The following is a 27132-nucleotide window of genomic DNA, read 5'->3' as shown; positions in this document are numbered from 1 at the left end:
GTAAAATAGGGCTAAAGTGGTTCATGTATGTTTTATAATCTGCAAAGTAACTAGTAACTAAAGTTTTCAAATAATTGTAGTGGAGTAAAAGTACAATATTTGCCTCTGAGTTGCAGTGGAGCAGAAGCAAAAGTATAGACAATTGGAAATGCTCCACTAAAGTAAAAGTACCTCAAAATTGTACTTAAGTACAGTACTTGAGTAAATGTACTTAGTTACTTTACACCACTGATTTTCACTCTCTATTCGCTCTGCTAATCCATCCATCCATCCAGATTTGCATATGCATGCAAATTGAAAGGATCTAATAACCCAACAGTTATTTCCTAAATTAAATTTTACTGCACAAAGTCATTATAAATTCAGCTCATCATAAGCCTGGTAAAAATCTATTTTTTACAGGTGCAATAAGAATGGCATACAATAAAAAAAAAGCAATCATTGTTGGACAAACAATAAACGAATAGCCTCGCTCGGCCAAGGCCATTAAGTAGAGTGAATAAATTATGAGGACATTACGAGCGTCCAGGTAAACAATCAGAGAATATGAAGACGCATAATCGACAACTGTAGACCGAATCACAACGGGCCTCGTTCACGAAGCGTACGCGTGTGCGCTCAGATTTTATACTGAAGCGCATATATTGACGCTTTTATGATTTGTTTTATATTTATTTTTTTCGTAAATGTATGCCCTATACTTCATCATACAAGAGTGCTGCACAAAAGTAGTGAAAATGGCGACACGTTGTGAGATTGTAGAACAGCTATTTTTGTAATTTTATTTGCTCCTTTTTTTTAAAGACGGGGTGCCGTGATTTTCAGTGATCCCCCCCCCCCCCCCTAAAACATAAAATTATGTTTCTATGTGGACACTCCTCCAGTTCATTAAGTATACCTGGTTCTCACCTTAGCACCTCCTCCACCACCTTAGCACCACCCACCTGTCCTAGTCCCTCCTCCTCCTCATGCCCACACCTGTTGTGTTATGATAATGAGGGGGAGGGTATATTTTTACTATGTCACTAAAGCGCTGTTTCTCTATTGCCACGGTTTGACCCTCAAGGTTTCAGCCTCCAGGTAGAAACTCAAAATAGTCAGAGAAGACATAAAACACCATAAAAACACCACCAGGGGGCTTAATGAAATTCTATCAACCTCATAGACACATGAAAAACAGAAAAAATGCAAAACCATGGCACCACCTCTTTAAATAGTAATGCAAAGGAATGGTTTTGGACATTTTCCACCCGACAGCGACGATATGCAAGTGTTTCTACGAGTGCAATCTGATCACTCTGAATCACCTGAATTTGTTCGTTGGGTATACGACAACTCACGTCTGCTCTGACGCACTCTTACGTGGCAGAAACCTCGCTCATGTGTGCCCAACGTCTGTCAAAAACATATACTGTATACAGTAAGAAAAGAAAAGAAGATCATTTTTTAAGTAAGGATGCATAACTGGGCTTATATAGACATGAGGCAAACTCTAACCGACTTTTATTATTTCTTTCAGTTGATGCATTTAGAGCTGATCGCTGAACATCATTTTTATGTCCCTGTTAAGTTTGCCGTTTCCGCAAGTGTGACCGCAGTTTGGCTAATTAATTACAATAGCCTTAAAGGTTTCATGACGTTCAGTTTTAACACACATTAAAAGTCTTTGTCCTGGTCCTTCAAACGTGTATAGAAAGTTTTAACAAAAAAATCCACTCCATTGATCCATGGCAGGTGTTTTTTCTCTCACATTTCTAAAGCCTTTTCAACTGCAATGAAAAAATAAATCTTTGCCTGCGGGTGTCGCTGTTGAGGGATTTTGCCTGTCAATCATCGACTCAGCTCCGCCCCCCCAAAGGAAAGGATAGGGGAGGGGAGGGGCAAGGAGGAGAGTGGGCGGGATTAATCGGCTGTGACCTCACTGCCGAAGGGCCAAACTCAGATTACTTTTCAGCCTAATTATTCAGAAAACCCCAGACCACAGAAAATCCACTGAATGTTCAAAGTTCAGATTTTTTGGGTGTAATTGAGGTCATAAAACCCCGCCAAAAACATGTAAATTAAAAAAAAGGTGAAAGTGAATGTCATAGAACCTTTAAAGGAGTAGTTCACCCAAACACTTACTTTTTTCAATCAACTGCACACCCCATGAAGCTTTGAATTCACAGAGATCTTTCTGTTTGTGTCGAATTCCTATAAGCCAATCATTTGATGACCGGCATTAGTATTAGCGGCTTTCCGACGGTCATCAAATGATTGGCTTAGGAATGCCAATACCTTTGGCTATAGTATTCCCCCCACAATATGGATGGATGATGGGGTTTAAGTGGTTAATGTATTGCTGTGTGCTACAGAGGACATGGATCATATGTAATAGTAATCGGGCCGGTGGGCGGGGCTAATCAATAATCCTATCAAGTTCACTCACCATGTTCCATTTAGGGAACAGGAAGTCCGTTCCCACGTACTCGAAGAAATGCGCGAAGCCTTCCTTTAACCACACGTCTTCCCACCACACTGGAGTCACCAGGTCACCAAACCACTGGAGAGAGAGAGAGAGAGACAGAGAGAGACATCTATTAGACTGGAGAGAGAGACAGAGAGAGAGACATATATTAGACTGGAGAGAGAGACAGAGAGAGAGACATCTATTAGACTGGAGAGAGAGACAGAGAGAGACATCTATTAGACTGGAGAGAGAGACAGAGACATCTATTAGACTAGAGAGAGAGAGAGAGAGAGAGAGAGAGAGAGAGAGAGAGAGAGAGAGAGAGAGAGAGAGAGAGAGAGAGAGAGAGAGAGAGCATGTGTGTACATCATATAGGTGAATGGGACACATCTAGTTACCTTAGCAACTAACCTCGAGCACAAATGCAAAAAAACACCCACACTCTCTCTCTCTCTCTCTCTTTTTCTCCCACCTTCTCTTTTACTCTCACTCACTCGCACGCACACACAGACACACAGACACACACACACACACACACACTCTCTCTCTGTTTGTGTTACTCTCTCTCTCTCTCTCGCACGCACGCACGCACGCACGCGAGCAAGCGCACACACACACACACACACACACACACACACACACACACACACACACACACACACACACACACACACACACACACACACACACACACACACACACACACACACGGTGCTTGCCTCTGGGCACACATTCAAGCGCTTCACACTCCCTCGGGGGGGGGGGGGGGGGGGGGGGAAGCTGGCAGACCCAAAAAAGGCACACACAAAAAGACATGCTATAATGGCTGACTCAACAGGTTGGTGGCTCCATTCCCTACAGTGTCCAGACTCAGTGACAGACAGTGTCAACCATTTAAACCCTGTATGCCAGTGGTACTCAAAGTGGGGTCCGTGGACCCTCAGGGTGCTTGAGTATAGGTTCCAGGGGGTCCCCCAGCAACATGTGTTAATAATAAAATCTGTTTAACCACTTTAACCATATACATATATAGGCTATTTGAAAATATCAGATGTACAAGCGCACAAACGTCGCATCGCAATCTCTCTCTCCAATTTTTCTAGGTACTTTTACTTTACTGGGGTATTTCCAAATTTCAGTGCTTTTACTTCTACTCCACTACATCTCAGAGGCAAATATTGTACTTTTACTCCAATATAATTATTTGAATTTTTTAGTTACTAGTTACTTTGTAGATTTTGATTATAATTACAAAACATATAACCACATCAGCCTTATATACCTTTCGGGCATTTGAAAATAGCAGATCTGCAAGCTCACAATGCGTCGCGATGCGACGCATTGTGAGCTTGTAGATCTGCTATTTTCAAAATAGTTTTTATACTTGTTATACATTTGAAAACTTGTGAAATGGGACATTTGCATAATGAGTACTTTTTGAAATATTTTAACACAAATATTGGGGTTGATGGCTCAAAATATTTTCAAATGGCGGTTTGAGAAACAATGCTGTGTACTTTGATAATTTCCACTCTCCTCTCTCTCTCCGTGCAATAACGGCTCTGTTCCGCAAAAGGAAGAAAAACACATATTCTTGTCATTAATCAGTTCACTGTTCCATTTCCCTGGTGTCCCTATTTTTGGTATTTAGGGCAAAACATTAAGAAAAAAGGAATGTTGAAAAAAATGTAATACCGTACATTTTCAAAAGTAAAAAAACAAAAATAGCCTATAAAAAAAAAGAAACATGAGAAATTGACTTATGTCTGTCTGCAATTAGATATGTAGGAATGTGCGGTATGTATGTAGATATATATATTGTGAGGCAATGTGTGTGTGTGTGTGTGTGTGTGTGTGTGTGTATATATTGTACGTTCTTCTCTACTATGCATATTTATATATTTCTCTTTGATAACTACCCCCTTTCCTTTCTTTTTCCGTTCTCTTTCTTTCACTTTGGTCGTCTTATCTGTTCGTTTTTTTATTTCATTTCTTATTCTCCTTTTGTTGCTGCTGTCTCACTAGGGAGACTATGTGAACTACTGTATATAGATATTGTATTGTGAAGTGTGACGCATTGCTATGCATAAATGTATTGTCTCTCCTGATAATAACAACGATAAAAACAATAAGTTGCAAAAAAAGTATAAAATTGCGTTTTTGGTCTTGATAACATATCTCGCTGTCGGGTGTAAACCTTCTATTACAAAACCCTTACTTTTCAGGAAATGGAAAAAAGAACCTGTGTTCCAATGGATCCAATGTAGTTATTATTTTAGTCACAAGCTTTCATGCATATTTAAAAGCTGCTGCTATTTGATATATCTTTCATTTGCACAAGAGACTGAGGTACTCAGTCTTTATTAAACACTTCATGTATATTCGATATAGGTTTTGATATGTTATACATCTTTTTAACTCCCATTCTCGTTCATATTTAAAACGTAACTGCAATTTGTGGGAAGCTTGCACTGAAAAAAATCCACCCACTCTTCCACCTGTTCTTAGAATGATTCACACATACTGTATAGCAGATCTACAAGCTCACAATGCGTTGCGATGCGACACTTTGTGAGCTTGTAGATCTGCTATTTTCAAAATATTTTTTATACATTTTACTACATTTGAAAACTTGTGAAATAGAACATTCTGCATAATGAGTACTTTCTACTTTTTTTTACTTTACATACATTTTGATACCAACACTTTTGTACTTTTACTCAAGTAAATATTGAATTCCGGACATTTACTTCTAACCTTGCAGTATTGATACTTTTACTTAAGTACACTTTAGTACTTTTAGTACTTTTTCCACCACTGTATAGTACCATGGTAGGGTTGCCAACCAAGATTCCCTTGAAATAAGGAATGTTAAAGACGTGTCTCTTATTGAAGGGACACACTGTGTTCCTTATTTTTGGGAATCAATCACACATCTTACATGATCAGCTCATATACTAATACAGGTTGTAAACCACTTAAACCATCTAGACGTAGTAAACTGTTTTCAAAATATTTTTTATACATTTTACTACATTTGAAAACTTGTGAAATAGAACATTCTGCATAATGAGTACTTTCTACTTTTTTTTACTTTACATACATTTTGATACCAACACTTTTGTACTTTTACTCAAGTAAATATTGAATTCCGGACATTTACTTCTAACCTTGCAGTATTGATACTTTTACTTAAGTACACTTTAGTACTTTTAGTACTTTTTCCACCACTGTATAGTACCATGGTAGGGTTGCCAACCAAGATTCCCTTGAAATAAGGAATGTTAAAGACGTGTCTCTTATTGAAGGGACACACTGTGTTCCTTATTTTTGGGAATCAATCACACATCTTACATGATCAGCTCATATACTAATACAGGTTGTAAACCACTTAAACCATCTAGACGTAGTAAACTGGTCTCTGCAATGTCTACACAAATATCTTTGCCAGAAATAGCTCGTAGCTTGTAGATCAGCTATGTTTTTGGCTTCTGTCTGTCTGTCTGTCTGTCTGTCTGTCTGTCTGTCTAGAGTGTGTCTTCTTCAATGATTTTGGCTTTCGTTCAATCGTCATTTTATTCGTTTATTCAGCTGGTTCTTAATTATGGAACTGGGTCATCATCTCTTCTCTCACCAATCAAATCCAGTTCACTTCAAGTTCAGTATGTACATTCAATAGATTACCACGGGACAGTCTGACAGTTCTACTTTCAATAGATGAAAATCACACTCCTCTCCTCTCCTCCCCGGTTATTCATCACCGCCAGTCATTGTTTCATTTTGTGCGGGTTTATGGGCAATAAAGTTTTGAGTACAATAAGGCTAAAGTCGAGCAGGGAATGTTAGGAGCTAAACCGCGCGCGCACGCACACACACACACACACACACACACACACACACACACACACACACACACACACACACACACACACACACACACACACACACACACACACACACACACACACACACACACACACACACACACACTTCTTCAGAACAGGCAGAAAGGCAGACAGACAGACTGACAGGTCAATTCATGCTTTGAGCGACATGTGGCACATATTATGCGTCACTTGTCACTTTTGTCGTGTGACGAGTCAGTCGACACTTGTCACGCAAAGCCAGACAGCAAAGCAAGAGGACAGACAGACAGACAGACAGACAGACAGACAGACAGACAGACAGACAGACAGACAGACAGACAGACAGACTACCTGGTGACAGATCTCGTGGACGACCACCATGGTCAGCTCCATCTGATAGGACGACGAGGAGACGTCGGCGTCCAATAGGATCTTCTGTTCCACAAAGACGCTCAGGCCCCAGTTCTCCATGGCTGCGTAGGGGTGTTTAGGTACTGCCAGCAAATCTGTATAAAACAATAACATTTATATTGTTGTTGTTAGACTGCATGTGTTAAAGGTGTAGGTTAACCCAATCAATCCGGGGACGCATCTGTGTCATTTTAAGATTTGTTTGGCTATTTTTTTTAAATCGTGAAGAATCTTTGAATATATATATGTTTTAAAGCGAACATGTGTAACTAAAATCTTTTCTTTTGGGGGTCCCTGGAACAAATAATATTTCACAAATGTTTAAAAAATATATATTCAAAGATTTGCACAAATTTTCACGATTTTTCAAAAAATAGCCAAAGAAATCTTGAAATGACGCTTTCCCGGTCTTAAAGGGTTAAGTCAGTGATTCTCAACCGGTGGGCCATGAGGATATTGCAAGTGTGCCCCCAAATAATTGGCAAAAAAGATTTTAAAGGAGTAGTTCATCCAAAAAATTACTTAATTCTCTATTAGTTACACGCCCCATGAAGCCTTGAGTTTTTGTTGCATTCCTAAGCCAATAATTCGATGACCGGGTGGCTGCTCAGTAGGAGACTCTTTGGGTATAATTCAAGGCTTCATGGGGTGTGTAATTGATAGATTTTTTTTTACATTGAACAACTCCTTCAATGACATTAGGCTATTAAAAACAAAGTAAGCAACCTAAAATAAAACAAAACAATTGTTTTTTTTCCCTTTATAACCTTGAAAAGGACACATGGACAGGCATTCAATAGAAAATAATATAAACCAAACAGAAAACAATAAGTTACACAACACTGATGATAGTGCTGTCAAACAAGTCTATGAAACAATCTATGAAATATATGAACAATTTTAATCTATAACACTATTTTATGCATTATGTATTGAGGGTCCCTGCTTCATCTCTCTCTCTCTCTCTGCGCTAATAAATTATATATATACAAGAGGTCCTTGACCTGGAAAACGTCGAAGCCCCCAAGCTGTGCTGCTATTTATGCCTATATACATGTATTAATATGGCTTTGATTTTATTTTCTTCTGATCTGTTTCGACACTGTGCTTTTTCTCCTTGCTCTTTCATCTATCTCTATCCATTTCTGAAGACTACAAAATGGAGCATGAAGGGAACAAAATCATTTCACCCACTTAGATCTACCTGTAAACCTGCATGTGATGTGACAATAAAAGCAAGGGCTAAAGCTATGAATGATTTTCTGATTAATAGAACAATCGCAAGTTTTGTTTATTTTCATGGATCAGCAAATTGATTAACCACTTAAACCCTATTTTGATGGTGTCGTGCAAAAAAATTAAATAATAATATCTGATCTACAATATTTTATGGGGGGGGGGGGGTGGCAGAGACAATAGGGTCCTATATCTTACCGCCTTACCTCTTATGCCTTGGCATTTTTATGCCATAGTTCAAATAGCCGATCTACATCGACACATTGTGAGCTTGTAGATCGACTACTTGAACTATTTTAACATGTTTTTCAAAATAGCAAAAAATGTGTCCGTCCGTCCGTCTGTGAGCAGCTAATCTCCGGGTCCGTTGGCCCAATAGAAACTGTAGTGCACACAAATGCCCTGGATGTTGGATGTCAGAGCAGAACCTCTGCCCCGAATTGTTCAGATCGGCTAGGAGAAACTTCCTGCTGTGAAACTTTGCACGCACATTCCCACTAGGCCAAGGAAGAATATTTGTGAAATCAGCCTCATGGTGGCGCTGTAACAGGCCAATTAGCGTTTTACTTAAAATCGTACTGATCGGCGTGAAACTTTGCACGCAAAATCCCTAGAGGCCAAGAAAAAAACCTCTACACTGCATTTCTCCACGTCAGCCTTTTATAGTGCCACCGGGAGGGAGACTTTTGCAAAATATTATAGATTTTGTCCAAAAACATCACGCAGATCGGTACACATTATCTCTATAGTCATGTGATCAAAGACGGATCTGTTCCGATGTTTTACATATTCCGTCCTGATTGGCTAAGAGGCATCTAAAGTTTGCAGGAATGGCCCGTTTTGAAGGAAACGCCTCGAATCATGAACGCAGCGTGTGATGTGTTCATGTAAGCGTGTGTAGCATAGCCGTGGCACTAATGTGAATTGATGGTGCCTATTTAAAAGCCTGCAGGTATACTTAATAAGCTGTCAATAAGGTGACATCACTCTCTCTGATCTCCCACACAGCTCTGAACAACTCTACAGGACTTAATGAGACAATAAGGTCCCTGTCACGGTCACTTACATGGAAATATAATACATTGTTTGTTTAGCCTACTTGCAACATGGCTGCTAGTTAATTAATTACAGACTGATTTCCTTTTTTTTGCCATAGATAGCCTATTCATGTTAACCCATTGAGACCTGAAGCCGATTCTACATGTCTCCTAAATCTCAACAGTTTTCTGAAAAACGTATGTTTCTATATCAGTGGTGCTCAATCTTTTTCATGTCAAGGACCCCCAAAAATGATATGTATTCGGCCGCGGACCCCCATCAAAATATGTTGTTCCAGGGACCCCCCCAGAAGCAAAGATTTAAGTTAAAAATGTTCGCTTTAAAAATATATATATTCAAAGATTTGCACACATTTTCACGATTTTTCAAAAATAGCAGATCTACAAGCTATGAGCTTGTAGATCTGCTATTTTTGAATAGCCCAAAGTGTAAAATAATGCTTTTCAGCTCAAATCTAAAAATGACACAGTTCCAGGTCTTAATGGGTTAAAGCCGCCTTTTATTTTGTGTTATTTCACACACAAACTTACGCCTGTTTTCACCTCCACAATGCTCAACCCAGTTCCTTTAAATAACCCTCTTGCACAAATGATTCTTTGACCAGTAGATCGTTTGAATGAATGAGTGGTTCATTTTCGGTCTTTGTTCTTCAACCCATGACTAAGGCTATTCCATAAGTTTAACTTTAACAACCATTAAGCTAAAGGGTATCAACCCATTCATTAAAAAGAGGTTGCATGTGGCGTTTTTCTTTTCTTGTTCTTTCTCATGGCAAAATGGCTAAAATCGCCTGTGTGTGTGTGTGTGTGTGTGTGTGTGTGTGTGTGTGTGTGTGTGTGTGTGTGTGTGTGTGTGTGTGTGTGTGTGTGTGTGTGTGTGTGTCATGCCTTCAGGGCAGTGATCTGGGCTCAAATCGTTGTCCCGAAGGGTTGACTTTTACAAAGCAATTTATCTCCCAGTCCATTACGTGCGCACGCACGCACGCACAAAAAAATATGGAACGTAAATACACACAGCTGAATGCGTCATGGTTTCTCTGACAGAGTAGAGTCAAAAGACCATCTATTACCTCAGACCATTAAAGAGAGAGAGAGAGAGAGAGAGAGAGAGAGAGAGAGAGAGAGAGAGAGAGAGAGAGAGAGAGAGAGATTAGAAAGAGAGAAGGAAGATATGAACACTTTCTACAGTGCACAAAAATGAAGAGAGGAGAGAAGATAGGGTTAAAGAAAGGGAATTGTTTCCCCTCAGGTTGTTGATGCTCTAAGCAACTCACTCAATCAAACCCTCTCTCTCTCTCTCTCTCTCTCTCTCTCTCTCTCTCTGAACTACAAGCTCACAACGTGTCGCTCCACGCCACGTTGTGAGCTTGCAGATCTTCTATTGAGCTTGTAGATCGGCTATTTTCATAATGTTTGCCTCTTTCTCACGTAATATTTTACGGCCAATTTCGTTTTAAAAAGGTCTTAAAAGTGATTAAATTGTAACTTTAGAAATGTGCAGATACCCTGTATACACTTGTACTGTATGTTGGTTTGTTTACTGTTCAATGAGAAAACAATGTTGCACATTAAGCTTTTAAGCTATTTATGGGAATTGTATCCCAAAAACTTTCATTATCTCGCTTTGGACAATTAACCAAAAATGTACAATTTTGTGGCAAGACTATATCAGATGACTGTATGTCCCAGTACTGTTTTTACATTTCACATATTGCCCAGAACACGTAGGATCATATTTACTTCGTATAGCTGGAATTGTGGATGATCTTATATTGTGTCTATTGGAACAAGTAATTTTTTTTGCACTTAATAAGATTCTTTGCCATTTTTTATCATCCCGCTGGCACACAAAACCCTCTGCCCAGAATGCTCTACTACTAAAAGTAGGGGTGTTAACAAACATTTGAGAGTATCTTATGTCTGCCTTCTTTAAAGAAGAGACTTTCATTAATATATTTTCCAAGTTATTCACCCTCATTTCCTCTTTTATATTGTGGTACAGATTGGATATAACTCCTAAGTTGTAAATACCGAAAGAAATGTACTTGAGGCAAATTAAATTCAGTCTTAAGTTGGGCAAAGGATTTTGAGGTAGGCTACTACCCAAAAAGAGATCTTTTATCTTGGACATACCAGCATCTTTCCAGGCTCTGAACCCAACATCTGAACATGATTGAGCGAAATCAGGATTACAAAACACAGGCGCAAGAACAGAATATTGATTCGTAATACCGAAGTGCCTACTTATCTGATTCCAAGGTTTAAGAGTGTTTCTCACAATAAAGTTTTCCCTTATCCTAAGAAGTGCAATTTAGCTCCATTTATAAATGGCATCTCAGATAGAGCTGACGACACGACAAACAGCCTCCAAAACAAGAAAAGTTGAATTATGATCACTTCTTATCCACTCTGCTATATGTCTAATTTGGGATGCCCAGTGGTAATACATAATATTGGGAAGAGCAAATCCCCCTTCTATCACTGGTGCCTGTAATTTATCCAATTTAAGCCTAAAGCGCTTGTTTTTCCATACAAATCTGCAAATCGTACCGTGTATTGATTTAAAATACTTAGTTGGAACATAATTAGGTAACATCTGCATTGGGTATATACAGTACATGCCTCGGTAATACATTCATTTTGACAATAGCAACCCCTCCAAGTAGTGATATTCTTGACATCTTTCAAGATCTATTTTTGAGTGGTGCCATCCACTCTAATATCTGACTTTGTCCGTGTGTCCGTCCGTGTGTCCGTCCGTGTGTCCGTCCGTCCGTCTGTGTGTCCGTCCGTCCGTGTGTCCGTCCTTGACCAATCAGCACGGCTGATTGGTCAAGCTTCACGTGACACGTGACAATAGTTTGTCATGTGTCACGTGACAACATATTGTTGCTGATTGCAACACAAGGATGCAACCAGTTACACTTTCGAAGGCACCACTCTCTTCACACTGGGTGTGATTTTTTATTTATTTACCACTGGGTCTAAATTCATTTTTATCATTTCCTCAAATTAAAGAGAAACGTACAGTAGATGCCTAAATACCTAAAAACCATTAGGAGACAACTGAAAAGGAATGTGTCCTAATCACTCTGAGCTTGTTGTGCTACCAGGTGGCAGGGTGAAGTGTTAACCCAAAAACAGCAGCATATAGAGAGGGTATTGTGTCATGTTGTTTGATCATTGAAACCTTATGTCTTGGAGGCGAGCCACGCCTCTAGGTCAGAGGTCTTCAACAGGGGGTCCGGGACCCCTAGGGGGTCCTCAGAGTTACTACAGGGGGTCCGCCAAATCTGTATGTGATTTTGACATTAACCACTTCACCCAAACATCCCTATTCTGAGGAGAACTTTAGCCAAAAATAGCAGATCTACAAGCACACAACGCCTCGCAGCGCGAGGCGTTGTGTGCTTGTAGATCTGCTATTTTTGGCTAAGTGGTTTGGTATAGGGCGAAAAAAGAGCAGACTAAGTACAGAGTGAAAGGTCAGGTTTACTAAGTATTGTTTAAGTACATGGTTAAATGTCTGGAAATACACATTATCATGAATCCAACATGATAGTGCTGTGAAACAAGTCTATGAAACTGCCTATGAAATCTATGAAAAAATAAATATTTTACACAATATATAATGGGGGTCCCTGCTTTATCTCGCTCTCAGCCAAGGGGTCCTTGGCCTGAAAACGTTGAAGACCCCTGCTCTAGGTACAATGGCTCTGTATAATGAAAACCTGGTCTACTGCGATCTACTATGACAGAAATTATACTAATAATGACACTATATAATATATATTTTAGAGTTCTCTTAAATGGATAATATTACACATTTTCAAATTGCCTTGACACAAATCATTTAGGGACCCCCCCTGGGGATCCCGACCCCCAGTCATTTTGGGAACCGTCGTCCCCTAAAAGCATTTCCTCAACAGCGAGCTGGGGAAAAAAATGCTTTTAGTCACAGGTGGAGGCATTTCTCACACGGAAGCATTGTTGCATAACGTTAGCTTCAAGCTCTGCTGTGCCTGGAAAATGCAGCTGAAATGAGCATTCATGAAGCAGACAGTGTGATGGGAGCTGCAGCTCTCCACCTGTTGCTATAGAAGCATCTCCACCGCAGCGTCGCAGAGGTCAACCATTTCACTGTGACAGCATAAGGCATATTTTCTTCAGGCTCCGGTAAACATTATACGGAACCATGTTTTTGGTTTTGTTCCTCATCCCATTCAATGCGGGAACGCATCTCTGTCATTTCAGATGTCTTTTGGCTATTCAAAAATAGCTTGTAGATCTGCTATTTTTAGAAAAATCGTGAAAAGTTGTGCAAATCTTTGAATCTGTGTATTATATTTTTATAAGCGAACATTTGTAACTCAAATCTTTGCTTCTGGGGTTTTGAGATCTCTCATTTTGAGATGGGGGTCCGCGGCCAAATAGCCTACATATTATTGTGGGGGTCCTTGACATGAAAAAGTCTAAGAAACACTGATATAGCAACACAAGATTTAGAAGACATTTGTAGTAGAGTATATTCAAAGATTTGCACACATTTTTACGAAAAACTTAAAAAAATGCAGATCTACAAGCTCATAGCGTGGCACTCTGTGCCGTGCTATGAGCTTGTACTATATCTGCTATTTTTGAATAGCTAAAGAAAAAAAAAAAAAAAGATTTGTTAGGATGCGTTCCCGAATTGAATGGGTTATTCAGCAAGCCACAAAGGTTGCTAATCCCTTCTCTCCATTTACGCTACTAGCAGTTTGACAATAATGTCCTCTCAGTGCCAGTGGGTTTGTTGACAAATGCAATGGATTCAGTCGGTCTCTGTGTGTGTGTGAATGTCAAAACTGCTTTAGTAACCTTTTCTTTTTTTTCTTCTTTTTGCACTATAATTTTTATCCCACGATTTTGTAACCCATTTTTTTTCACCCAGTGCCAATTGCCTATATATAATCCTGGGCGCTACTCTCCATCTGCCAGCCTAGGGAGAGCCCAGAACTGAGCTCATGCCTCCTTCAATGCATGAGGAGCTAGCAAGTTGCCTCTCTTATCACCTGACAGGGCGGAGTTTCCCCGGTTGGACGTAGCGCGTGGAAGGAACACGTTATTCCAACCAGTTCCGTTCCTCTCCTCCATCATCGGACTTATAACTGTGTAGATATTAGTCTGGAATATCTGTGTGGAACCTGCATTTCCGAGGGGCAAATTAAAAAAATGCTCCTGGTGATAAACCTGCCCCATATTTGCATGCTGGGCCCTGATTGGTCCCTCACAACTTCGGAGGGAGATAAATCCAATCTCTATTGAGAGGGATCTGCTATTGTCTGGAACCAGGCTTTAGGCTTCATGATTTAAACTCTGAGGGACACATGGTCCATGGACGGGCAGACTGACTGACGGACGGACGGACGGACGGACGGACGGACGGACGTAACTGACATGAAAGTTTGAAGAAGCAATCAAAAACAAAATGGATTGAAAAGTCTCATCACGCTTACATAGAGCAGCAGTTAGCTTATTTATCTTTTTTAGTTTGTAATTGTTTTGAATTTCCACTTTCTTTTTCTTTCTATATATTTTTATATATTGTATTTATTTATGTAGTTCATTTTGCAGAACTGAAAGGCAGCCACCTGCTTGGGGGAAGGGGAGGGGGGGAGGGTGGGGGGGGGGTAATACACCAGTGAGAGAAGCAGGTGTTGATAACATCAGTAGATCTAGTATTGATCCCATCCTTCATGGTGACAATGCTGCTGCCGTGTGTCTTCTGACAGCTCTACAGAGTGTGAGCCCGGTGTGTTCTCTCCAGGTAATAGAGTCATTTCTCCTGCTCTGTTCAATGACAGCATGTGTTTTTTGGTGATGTTGTTCTTCCTTAAACTCCTAAGGTCTGTGTCACTAACCTTGTATCGGTATCTTACAGTGCTACTCTGTATCTGTACTTTAACCCTTTAAGACCTGAAGCCGATTCTACATGTCTAATCTAAAAAACGTATGTTTCTATATCAGTGGTGCTCAATCTTTTTCATGTCAAGGACCCCCAAAATTATATGTATTTGGCCGCCGACCCCCATCAAAATATTTTGTTCTAGGGACCCCCAGAGGCAAAGATTTGAGTTAAAAATGTTCGCTTTAAAAATATATATATTCAAAGATTTGCACACATTTTCAAAAATAGCAGATCTACAAGCTCATAGCGCGGCACTCGGTGCCGCGCTATGAGCTTGTAGATCTGCTATTTTTGAATAGCCCAAAGTGTAAAATAATGCTTTTTAGCTCAAATCTAAAAATGACACAGTTCCAGGTCTTAATGGGTTAACCACTTAACCCCTCGTCTTAACCCGGATCGCTTTTATTTGGCAAAATGTTCCCCCCAGAATAGGCATGCCCCTGCTGCGCCCCATGTCCGTCCGTGTGTCAGTGTGTGAGCAGCTAATCTCTGACACCGTTTGACTGATCGGCGTGAAACTTTGCACGCACACTCCCAGTAGGCAAAGGAAGAACCTCTGACCAATTTTTTTAAATCGGCCTCATGGCGCTATAACAGGGCGCTTCATGTTTTGGCCCGACAACTCTTGAACCCTTAGTCCATGAGCCAGACAAGATTTCAGTATCGAAAGAGTGGGCAAAAAGGGTCAATATAAGTAAATAGATATATGATATATATGATGACCTTTCCACAGGAGCAGCTTTTTCATATTTATCACAAATTTTGTTATTTTCCCCATACGTACATGACAGGTGAAAAAATGACAACATTTAAAAAATAGTTATCATAATGAAACGTCCCCAGTTGATTACTTACATGAAGACAATGATTTATCGTATTACAAGTTTTCTGAAATTGTATATTTAAATATGCAAATGAGGCATTAGGAAAATATGCCCGAGTTTGCATAACTTTCCAGAATCAACATTGGAACATTGGACAAAGCCAGAGTCAACATTCTTATTTCATTTTGTTAAGATGTTGGAGTCAAAGGTTTTTAACGAGGGAATATTCAATATCTGGCTCAATGTTTGGGCTCTGGCTCATGGACTAAATGCCTCATTTGCATATATACAATTTCAGAAAACTTGTAATACGATAAATCATTGTCTTCATGTAAGTAATCAACTGGGGAAGTTTCATTATGATAACTATTTTTTAAATTTTGTCATTTTTTCACCTGTCATGTACGTATGGGGAAAATAAAAAAATGTGTGATAAATATGAAAAAGCTGCTCCTGTGTAAAGGTTATCATATATTTATTTACTTATATTGACCCTATAAACAATTTAATATAGGCATGGTTTTGCCCACTCTTTCGATAATCATTGCTCAATGTTGGGGCTCTGGCTCATGGACTAGGTTGTTCAATCAAACGTTTTTTTTTCGCCCCTTGATTTCCTTGGATCATGATGCAACTCCTCATACACTGTAGGCCCCAGCAATGTTTCCGCCATTTTGCGTTTTCTTTAAAAAAAAACCTTGTTACTACTCCAACAGATTTTGCCCAAAACTCACACAAATTGTTACACATTATCACTGGGGTCATGTGATCAAGAAGTATCACTTCGATTTTCCTAATTGCATTCCAATTGGCTATTGCTGCGTACAAGGCCCTGGGTGCTCCTAGGTGCACACTTTTCTAGTTTCCTTTATTTCTGCCAGGGTTAAACCACATGAACCCTACAATCGACACATCCCTGCAAACGCTGCCCTTCAATTTACTTGTTTAATTGCCACCCTGCCATCCATAAGAAAATGATGGACATGACACTCATTATGTGCTAATGAGCTGAGTTATGAGAGGAATCACCAATTATTTTTCTTTCCTAGTTCCCCAATCAATTTCTGATGAATGCACATGACAAATCTTTACAGTGTATCCAACGAACAATACTTTATTTAACCAACTGATTTAAAGTGTGCAATAGAAACACAAGCGTTTTTGAAGATTGCTTCGCTCCAATCCTATCTAAACATCAGTTGTCTTCAGATAGTTTGACTGGCAGTGGCAGCTGTTATGTTATTAGAATGGACTCAGTTGGCTTTGCAGGTTGCTGTCTAGAGTGGCTACGGAAACGTTGTGAGATCATATTGGTTTGTTTGGATCAGAAACCAAGCTTCCAACAGATACTGTGGAAAATCTGCTATTGCTATCGCATTTTGTTCTGCTAGGAGAACAAAATATTCCTTTGTTTTGCCTCCAGCTATAGCCTAATGCCGTGACTTAATCATGATTCTGGGCATGTCATGCCCAGTCCCACGGTAGCTTGTGTCTCCACACACCTGTGCCCACTTCCACACCTGTAGCCACAGCATTTATTGCCTCACTCAAGCCACTATTCTCTGCCTGCTAATCAGACCAGTTTGACTCTAGTATAGCAGTATAGCGCATTGGTTCTCAAAGCGGGGTCCGGGGACCCCCAGGGGTACTTGAGGGGGTTCCAGGGGGTCCCCAGCTAAATGATGGATAGGAACCAAATGGACCCTTATGGGTCTGTAACTCTGAGAGTGTACAAATGGAACCAAATGGACCCGTTAGGGTCCATTTGGTTCCATTTGTACACTCTCAGAGTTAAATTAACATTGATTTTTACAATATAAATTGGGGTCCCAGAGATAGAAATGCCATTAGATGGGGGTCCGTAGCCTAATGCATGCATGTCAAACTGGGGGTCCTTGAAATTATATTTTTTTACGGCTAGAGCCGTAAAAATCTTCTCTTATGGGGGTCCCTAGCTTATCTTTTCAAATGGGGGTCCGCGGGCTAATAAGTGTCAATTTGGGGGTCCTCGACATGAAAAAGTTTGAGAACCACTGGTATAGCGGGTGCAATACGTTAGTCCGACAGCGCATTCCTCCGACAGCGCATGCCTCCGACGTTTTCAATACTAATCCTATACCAAACCCGCACCCTAACCCTAACCGCACGCGGATGCCACATAGTCGGAGAAAAGGGATGTCGGATTATCGTATGCCTCCCGGTATAGCGAGCTTTAACCTGAGGATTTATCCTGTTATTCTGCCTGGTTTGACCCCTGCCTGTATTTTTTAATTATCTTTGCCTCATCCATTTTTGTACATCAGGCTGTTAGGACCGATCACCAGTGTTTTGGACCAGTGGAGCCTATATGTTTTAGGATGCCCCCTCAGAATTCTGACCCACGCTTCTCCTTTGGCTACGTTTCAGCCCTGTCCCTTTGCACACACCCTCCCTGCTTTTTTTGACCTGATGGTCAAGATTCAATTCATCCCCTGAGAAAGCAAGCAGGCTCTATCAGCTTTTTAGGTATAAATGTCAGCACCTGCGCAGGAAACCGGGTTCAAATCCGGGGTAGAAGAGGAAAGTTACATAGTGCAGCTTTAAGTGGTTAATTCGTAATGCATTTTTACCAGTTCGGGGTCCCGGGGAGAGACACCACATTTATCTTTTGGGTCTTGAGGTGAAAAAGTTTGGGGAGCTCTGATGTTGGACGAGTTCACCAAATTGTAAATGTAATGTAAAGCATGGCTCCTTTGTGTTGGTTTGGATGAGTTCTGGGCACGGTGGAGCGACAGAAAGAGAGTATTTGAATAGCTAAGCTTGTGGGAAATGCGGTGAAGGTTCGTTTCAGCCTCCTGTCAACAGTAACAATGCTTTTTGTTCAGCTGACGCTATAGGAGGCCATCGGAGCAACTAGAGAATAGCATTAGAGGAAGTGACAATGAAATGGCTGTACAGAACATAGTACCTAAGGATGTTGGAGAATGTGTGCCAGGAAAAAAGAAAAGAACAAAAAACACAACAGGGGAACTGAAAGGAACACAAATCCTTCTGTTCTTGGTTGTAACCACTTAAACCCTCTAGTCAGACTTGGGCTTGTAGATCATTCAAATGCTCCCCCCGGAATCAGGGCTGGCCGCTGGCATAAGCAGTCTATGCAGTTGCTTAGGGCCACAACCACTAGGGGGCCGGGGGTACCCCACCCTCACGCAAGCAAGCAGACACACACGCAGACAGACAGACAGACAGACAGACAGACAGACAGATGTTTCATCTGATGTACTCTTCTATGTTTTTTGCAGGAGCAGGAAGAAAGTGTGATCCTATGTTCTACCTGGATGTTCATAAGACTCTCAATTAGCCTGAAACCTGACTGCGTGCGTGCGTGCGTGCGTGCGTGTGTGCGTACGTGCGTGTTTTCAGGCCACAATCAATCTTGCTTAGGGCCACCAAATCCTAGGTCCGGCCCTGCCCGGAATAGATATGCTGGGGTTCAAGTGGTTAAAAGAAACAAGGGAAAACATAATGTGAACAACAGTAATATTTCCAGATCTGCCCCTGTTGTCCATTCTGCAGACCCCTTGCAGCGGCATAATGGGAGAAGTGTGTAAGAGTGAAAATCGCCTATTTTAACAGATGCAAAGTTTTTTTTTTTTCTCCTACTACTCATCGTGGAGTCTCATGATACTCAAACATGCGCTGAATGTCCCACATGAGCTACCGCTCGTGCAGATGGTGAGTGATTAGCGACACATCAAACATACAACCTAAAATGACCGGAACTCTCCTTTAACATGATCTTTATGCCCCTATACACACTGCACAACTTTCAAAGTCGTCAGATAGTCACCAGATTGCTGTGCTAGTTCACACCACTACACACAACTCTCTGGGCTCTATTTTGGGCGAGGCTGTAGGCCTACTGTATGTCTCATTTAAGTCATAGTGCAAGTGGGGAACACGCAAACACTGTTTTGTGTTCCTGCTAGGACGTCCCAGGATCACGTCTTAAGTGCAAAAAAGATTTGTTTGGATGGAGGCTACAAATGAGGCACCTGAATATGGCTGCAGTGTTTTGGAGACCGGCAGTTTAATTAATCTATAGCTTGGCCAATTCTCAAGCGATTGCTATAATTCAAAGTTCTCTATAATCTGTAAAGTGTCTATGGTGATTTGAACTATCAATTATGATTTGATTATCCCTCTCTCAGATGCTTTTGATCTCATCACGTAACACTGGACACAGAAAATAGCACTGTGTCTTGCCCTGATCTTAAAGGGAATGGCGTCCGATACTCTGATTGGTTTGATTAATGTAACGTCCAAACCACACGCATGACTAATTCAGGCCCGCTTAGTGCCTTCCTTCTCTGAGCAAGGTGCATTTTTCCATCCTCAAAATAAACAGCATCGACCACGCCTCCAGATCTCAAGTTAGGAGAAGACGTAAGACCTGGCGCCAATTAAGGGCCATCTGTCTTGAAATGTTATGTCTTAAAGGGGTATTTCACTTAAAAACACTTCTGGGGTTATTTGAACATTATTTCCGGGGAAAATAGGGATGCTAGGGTTCAAGTGATTTGTGTACCAAATAGAAACGTGTGTGTGTGTGCGTGCTATCATTCTGTCACTTCTCTCTCCCTCACCCACCAATCTGTTCTTCTACATTCTCTCCATCCTCTCAGCTCTGACCCTTTATTTGTCCTTTGACAGAACAACACATGAAGGGAAATATGAGACACACACACACACACACACACACACACACACACACACACACACACACACACACACACACACACACACACACACACACACACACACACACACACACACACACACACACACACACACACACACACACACACACACACGCGCGTCCATGAGCATACAACGCACGCACGTATGCACACACGACTTGTATGACCATGCAAACATATTGAATTAGGCTTCTGTACAACACTTAACCCATTGAGACCTGAAGCCGATTCTACATGTCTCCTAAATCTCAACAGTTTTCTGAAAAACGTATGTTTCTATATCAGTGGTGCTCAATCTTTTTCATGTCAAGGACCCCCAAAATTATATGTTTTTGGCCGCGGACCCCCATCAAAATATCTTGTTCCAGAAGCAAAGATTTGAGTTAAAAATGTTCGCTTTAAAAATATATATATTCAAAGATTTTCACACATTTTCACGATTTTTCAAAAATAGCAGATCTACAAGCTCATAGCGCGGCACCGAGTGCCGCGCTATGAGCTTGTATATCTGCTATTTTTGAATAGCCCAAAGTGTAAAATAATGCTTTTTAGCTCAAATCTAAAAATGACACAGTTCCAGGTCTTAATGGGTTAAGGATGCCACTGAAATAAGCTGCAAATGCTGCAGGCTGTAGATCGGCACTTTTTTGGTGTGACCTCACCACACAACTAAGTATAAAATAAGGAAAACTAACCCCAATCCCTAAACCTAACCTATAAATATTGAATCCTAACCCTAAACCCAACCAAGTTGTAAACTAACTATAAAACCATACCATAATAACTGACCATAAAACCACAATTTCCCTTTTGAGGACCAGGAAATTGTCAATGTCTGTTTCTCAAGTTCTGCTATAGATGTGGGGACAGTATAGTATTGCAACACACACACACACACACACACACACACACACACACACACACACACACACACACACACACACACACACACACACACACACACACACACACACACACACACACACACACACACACACACACACACAGAGAGAACAGTGAAAGTGTAACCGTGACATATTATTGATGGAGGTAACTGTAGAAGGGTGACAGGAAGAGGAGAGAGTTAAACTGAGAGAGAAACGGAAGGAATCAAGCTGGGAAATGACAAGCTATTAACCCATTAAGACCGGGAAAGCATCCGTGTCATTTTAGATTTCTTTGGCTAATTCAGATCTACAAGCTCATATGACGAGCTTGTAGATCTGCTATTTATTTTTTTTATCATGAAAATGTTTGCAAAACTTTGAAGATATATAACATTTTCTTATATAACATTTGTAACTCAAATCTTTGCTTCTGGGGGTCCCTGGAACAAAATATTTTCAGATGGGGGTCTGTGGCCAAATACATATCATTTTGGGGGCCCTTGACATGAAAAAAGTTTGAGCACCACTGATATTATAGCAACATACGTTTTTTCAAAAAGCTGTTAGGATTTAGAAATCATTTGTAGAATCCCCAGAAGCAAAGATTTGAGTTACAATGTTCACTTTAAAAATCTACACGATCATAGAGTAGCACGGCACTCGGTGCCGCTTTATGAGCTTGTAGATCTGCTATTATTTGAATAGCCAAAGCAATCTAAAAATTACACAGATGTGTTCCCGGTCTTGATAGGTTAACACACACATACACACACACACACACACACGCACGCACGCACGCACGCACGCACGCACGCACGCACGCACGCACGCACTCACACACTCACACACACACGAGAATCCAAGATGTCTGCCAACTGCAGATGGAGGGCAAGGCAGGTTTATTTATTCAGCACCTTTCATACTCAGCGACATACTTAGAAATGAAAAAAGTTTAAGAAGAAAGTACTTCAAAGCCGAAAACTAAAATAAAAAGGAATGAGTGCGGCTGAGTGGGCTCGTAGCCATATTGTAACTCTGCCAGCAGTGGATAGAAGTACTCACATTTTAGTAAAATGATAACCGCAATGTATAAATAGTCTGTCACGAGTATAAAGCACTGTACTTAAACATTGTTAAAAGTACAAAAGTATTGGCATCAAAATATATACGCCACTAATCTGTAAGGTTATGTTTTATATGGGTTTTATGTATTTGTTTTTATGTGAAACTTTTTGTGATGCTGACTTGGCCAGGACTCCCTTGTAAAAGAGGTTTTATAGTGGAACTACTGTATTCCTGGTAAAAATCAAGGTGAAAGAACGAAAAGATCTATAGGAGTTGTTAATTCATCCACTGACTGAACAGCAATACATGGCCATCCGGGGCAGGCCCACCAGAGAGCTTATGGAAGCAATTTAAACAACAAACAGGCTTACAGGGGCTGATCACATGCCAAGAAAGCTCACAGGAGCATCTTACAGAGGCTGATCAAACTCCCAGAGAGCTTAACCCATTTAGACCGGGAACGCATCTGTGTGTGTCATTTTTAGATTCCTTTGGCTATTCAAAAAATATCAGATCTACAAGCCCATAGCGCGGCACCGGGTGCCGCGCTATGAGCTTGTAGTTCTGATATTTTTTTCTTTTGAAAAATCGCGAAAGCGAACATTTTTAACTCCGATCTTTGCTTCTGGGGGATTCTACAAATGTGTTCTAAATCCTAAAAAAAAAAAATCCCCCAAAAACCTATGTTGATATATATGTATGTGGTGCTCAAACATTTTCATGTCAAGGACCAACTCAAATGTATATGTATTTGGCCGCTGACCCTCATCTCAAAATATTTAGTTCCCAAAGATTTTCAAATGTTTCACTTAAAAAAAATTCTATTCAAAGATTTGCGCTAATGTTCACAATAAAAAAAGCAAATCTACAAGCTCATCACACGGCACTCAGTGTCGCGCCATGAGCTTGTATATCTGCTATTTTTGACTAGCCAAAGAAATCAAGAAATGACACAGGTCATGCTTTCCCGGTCTTAATGGGTTAAAGATGTTGGTTGAAATCCAAGAGAGTTGATTTTCTCAGCTGTGCGACTCGCCGACCCGAACGCAAAACTCGTGAGTCGTGCAGACAGGCTGAGAAACTCATCATCCGATTCCAATCCAACTTTATTTATAGAGAATATTTTAAAAAACAACAGAGCTGATCAAAGTGCTTTACAGTGCAAAGCAAAAAAGACACAACTAGTAATATAGAATAATGTGCTTTTGCAAAAATCGGCCTGCTGGTGGCGCTAGAGTAGGCCAATGTGAAAAGGGTGGCATGTCTTCCTCAACCTAGTGGGAATGTGCGTGCAAAATTCCACCCACATTCATGATTTGAGGCAAATCATAAAACACAAATACCGGTAAACTCATAAAAACAAACAAAGTAAAACTCTCATACTGGGTAAAAAGCTCCCTTCCATCTATGCCCTGTTAAAAGGATCCCTGGCTAATAAGCCTTAATACATTATAATTGCCCTATATAACTAAAATAAACAAAATTTACCTTAAATAGTTTATTTATTTTAGAAACAGTTCATCTTTTTACTCAAGAGGGCCAATGCCCGTCGCAAGTTGATGATGTCATTTGTCCATGTGTGGTCCAGCCCTGTGGAATTATTAGAATGCATGTGCAAAATAAACATATTTAAAATATTGATTTGATGCTCATATTAACCTTAGGAAGTATTAAGTAGTTTTTTTATTTTCACATGCATTCCATAAGTGCCGATGGGCATTGCCTCTATTGAGTGAAAGATGAACTATTTATATATATTAAAAATAAACTATTTATTCATACAAAAATATTTAAGGTGTTTTTAATTTTACATTTTAGTTATAGAGGAGAATTATGTGTCAGTTCAGCCTGCCGCTGACACTTCATAACCACATCAACACTACACAATACACCAATAGCCAGGTAGCATGCTAGGATAGTTTGGTGGGTGCACACACTAAATTCCATTTAACAGCTTTTAGTAAGTTTCCTGTATTATTGTTCCCTTAACATATAACATACATTATTTCACACAACACAGGGTTAATGGTTAAAATTGTTCTTAGTTTTTTAAGTTGCAGAGAATGTTTTTGGCAAATGTTTGACTTTTGTTTCTTTCTCTTACCACAGTGCTTCCTGGTTCTGGGCAGTGACGAAGGACCCGATTGTAGTTTCCGGCTGCCTCATATAGTGCCTGTCTGTTTGTAGTGAGCATGCTCAGTCCATCCATGCTGATGGTTTGAGTAAATTGGGTACTCTAATTATCATTATTATGAATTATTATTATTGTGGGGAAACCTTGGGTAATGTGATGACACTTTAAATGTGTTAAATGTGAATTGTCTTTGGAGATTGGGGAAATAACTGGTTTGTGTGTAAATTGAGGAGTCAATTTAAGATTGGTACGGTCCGGTGGGAGGGGCTTAGCCTTTAAAAGAAGGGTACCTGCCACTGCCCAGGCAGTCAGTGAAGGGCTGCAGTACAGAGCACATCTAATGCCAATTTGGCCAGTATTAGGTAAATATTATTGTGTGCTTTTATTTTTGAGTGGTGCCAACCACTCCTATACCTGACTTTGTCTGTGTGTCCGTGTGTCTGGGTGTGTGTCTGTCCGGGTGTGTGTCCAATAAACAAACATTGATGACAACATCAATACGGGGCTCATCAAAGGCACCACTCTCTTCAACAGGGTGTGATTTTTGAGTGGTGCCGAAGGCAACCACTCCTATACATGACTTTGTCCGCGTGTCCGTATGTATGTATGTGTATGTCTGTCCACAAACATTGATGACAACATCAATACGGGGCTCATCAAAGGCACCACTCACTTCACACAGGGTGTGATTTGTAGCGGCGATAGCCGCTCTATACCTGACTTTGTGCGTCAACGTTCTGATTGGTCAGGTGCGTCAACAAAGTGATTGGTCAAGCTTCACGTGACACATGGCTATAAACACATTATAAACACATATCGATGACAAAATGTATCAAAGGCGCCGCTACCTTCACACAGGGTGTGATTTTTTTGTTTAAACTTGGACTTTCTGGAAAAGGTGAATAAAACCCTTGATTTTGCATCAAAGGAGTGAGTTTGTTTTGTTCCAGTGTTTTTGGCAAATACTACCCACTAGTGATGCGCGGTTTGACCCGTAACCCGCGGGACCCGCGGGTCAACCCGCGGCGCGGATGGGTCAAGTCAGAATTTCGGAGAAAATGATGCGGGCTGAGGGTGAGCGGGTCACGCGCTCTCACACGCAAAAAAAATAAAAATAATAAAATGCCCTTGTTTTGTCTGTATTCCTAATAAGAATAAGAATAATAACAATAAAACAGTTTGAATACACTTGGGGATTATTTTCTAACCATAATTTTACAGAATTAAAAAAAAATCGCGGGTCGCGGGGCGGGTTGAGCCATAGATTTATATATGGGTTCGCGGGGCGGGTTGAGGCGGGTTGCGTTCCGTGGCGGGGCGGGGCGGGTCATGAAAAAACCCGACCCGCGCATCACTACTACCCACACTGGGACAGAGTGACAAATTATAATGTATTAACTATTAATCCTTTTTAAGGGTAGAGCTCCAGCCTTGAGGAGGAGCTCTCTCACCCCTCTAGACATGTACTTTGTTCCTCAGAACCTGTCTGTACACAGAGCGTCTTCCGAGGGAGACCAAAACGCCATGACATGGCCAGAAATCATCTTCTTAATAAATTAGCATAAACGACCTTTAACATTTATGTTTGTGCAGTGGCGTGCACAGACATTTTGAGGGGCAGGTGCTCAAGTAAATTATACTTTTTTTTTGTTTACTTGGTCTGCTCTTTTTTTTCCCTCTACGCCTATACCTCTTTGCCAAAAATAGCAGATCTACAAGCCCACAACGCCTCACGCTGCGAGGCGTTGTGGGCTTGTAGATCTGCTATTTTTGGCTAAAGTTCTCCTCAGAAAAGGGATGCTAGGTTTCGAGTGGTTATGGTAAAAAGAAAAATCATATCACATAAAGATTTGGCGGACCCCCTGTAGTAACTCTGAGGACCCCCTAGGGGTCCTGGACCGTCTGTTGAAGACCCCTGCTGTAAACTGAAGAGAAAAAGTTTTTTTTTTTTTCTTTTTCAAAAGGGCACTTCTGGTCAAGAGGGCAAAGGGCAGGCGCTCTAGCACCACCTAGAGTCTATCTGTGCACGTCCCTGTTGGTGGAACTAAGAGATTCGATAGGGAGTATTATGTTTTACAATTTACATACACAGATTAACAAGTAAGAGAGGAAATCATGTAAAGCCTATTTCCTGGTGTTGTGGTGCGAGGGGAAATGACAGACAGGCAGGGAGGGAGAGCTGCTTTCTCTGTGGTGGGAGGAGCGATAGAGAAGAGGGGGGTCGATAATAACCAGAGGTTTATCAGGGGTTGATAACTCTTATCAACTGCTCTGGTACAGTATTGGCGGCCGGCCATAAATATACAATAGAAACAATACAAAATGTAATGAAAATATTTAAGTAGACTACACCCTATGCCGCAGGTTAACGTCATAAAAAAAAACGTCAACCCTGACAAACTTTTTATTACGTTACATTTTTTTATGTGAAATACAATGCCAGCTAAATAAGAAAAATAGTTTTTTTTTGCTTTTTGGGGGGAGATACCAATCCAATCCAATGAAAGTAGTGTGTT

General features: G+C 40.6%; 1 protein-coding gene across 1 annotated transcript in view; it reads right to left on the bottom strand.

Annotated features, from left to right (window-relative positions):
* The window catches only part of LOC311040063 (thyrotropin-releasing hormone-degrading ectoenzyme-like), a 239238-nt gene that overhangs the window by 109481 nt on the left and 102625 nt on the right, over positions 1–27132 (bottom strand). Inside the window, exons 7-8 of the mRNA XM_084050135.1 lie at positions 6667–6821; positions 2429–2542 (exon numbers count right to left, since the gene is read on the bottom strand). Coding sequence (XP_083906261.1) covers positions 2429–2542; positions 6667–6821 — 269 coding nt within the window. The remainder of the gene's footprint in view (positions 1–2428; positions 2543–6666; positions 6822–27132) is intronic.

Source organism: Gymnoscopelus microlampas, assembly GCF_963454915.1.
Source record: "Gymnoscopelus microlampas genome assembly, chromosome: 23".
NCBI lineage: Eukaryota > Metazoa > Chordata > Actinopteri > Myctophiformes > Myctophidae > Gymnoscopelus > Gymnoscopelus microlampas.
The sequence above is the reverse complement of the archived record's forward strand: the minus strand, read 5'-3'. Positions and strand labels throughout refer to the sequence as shown.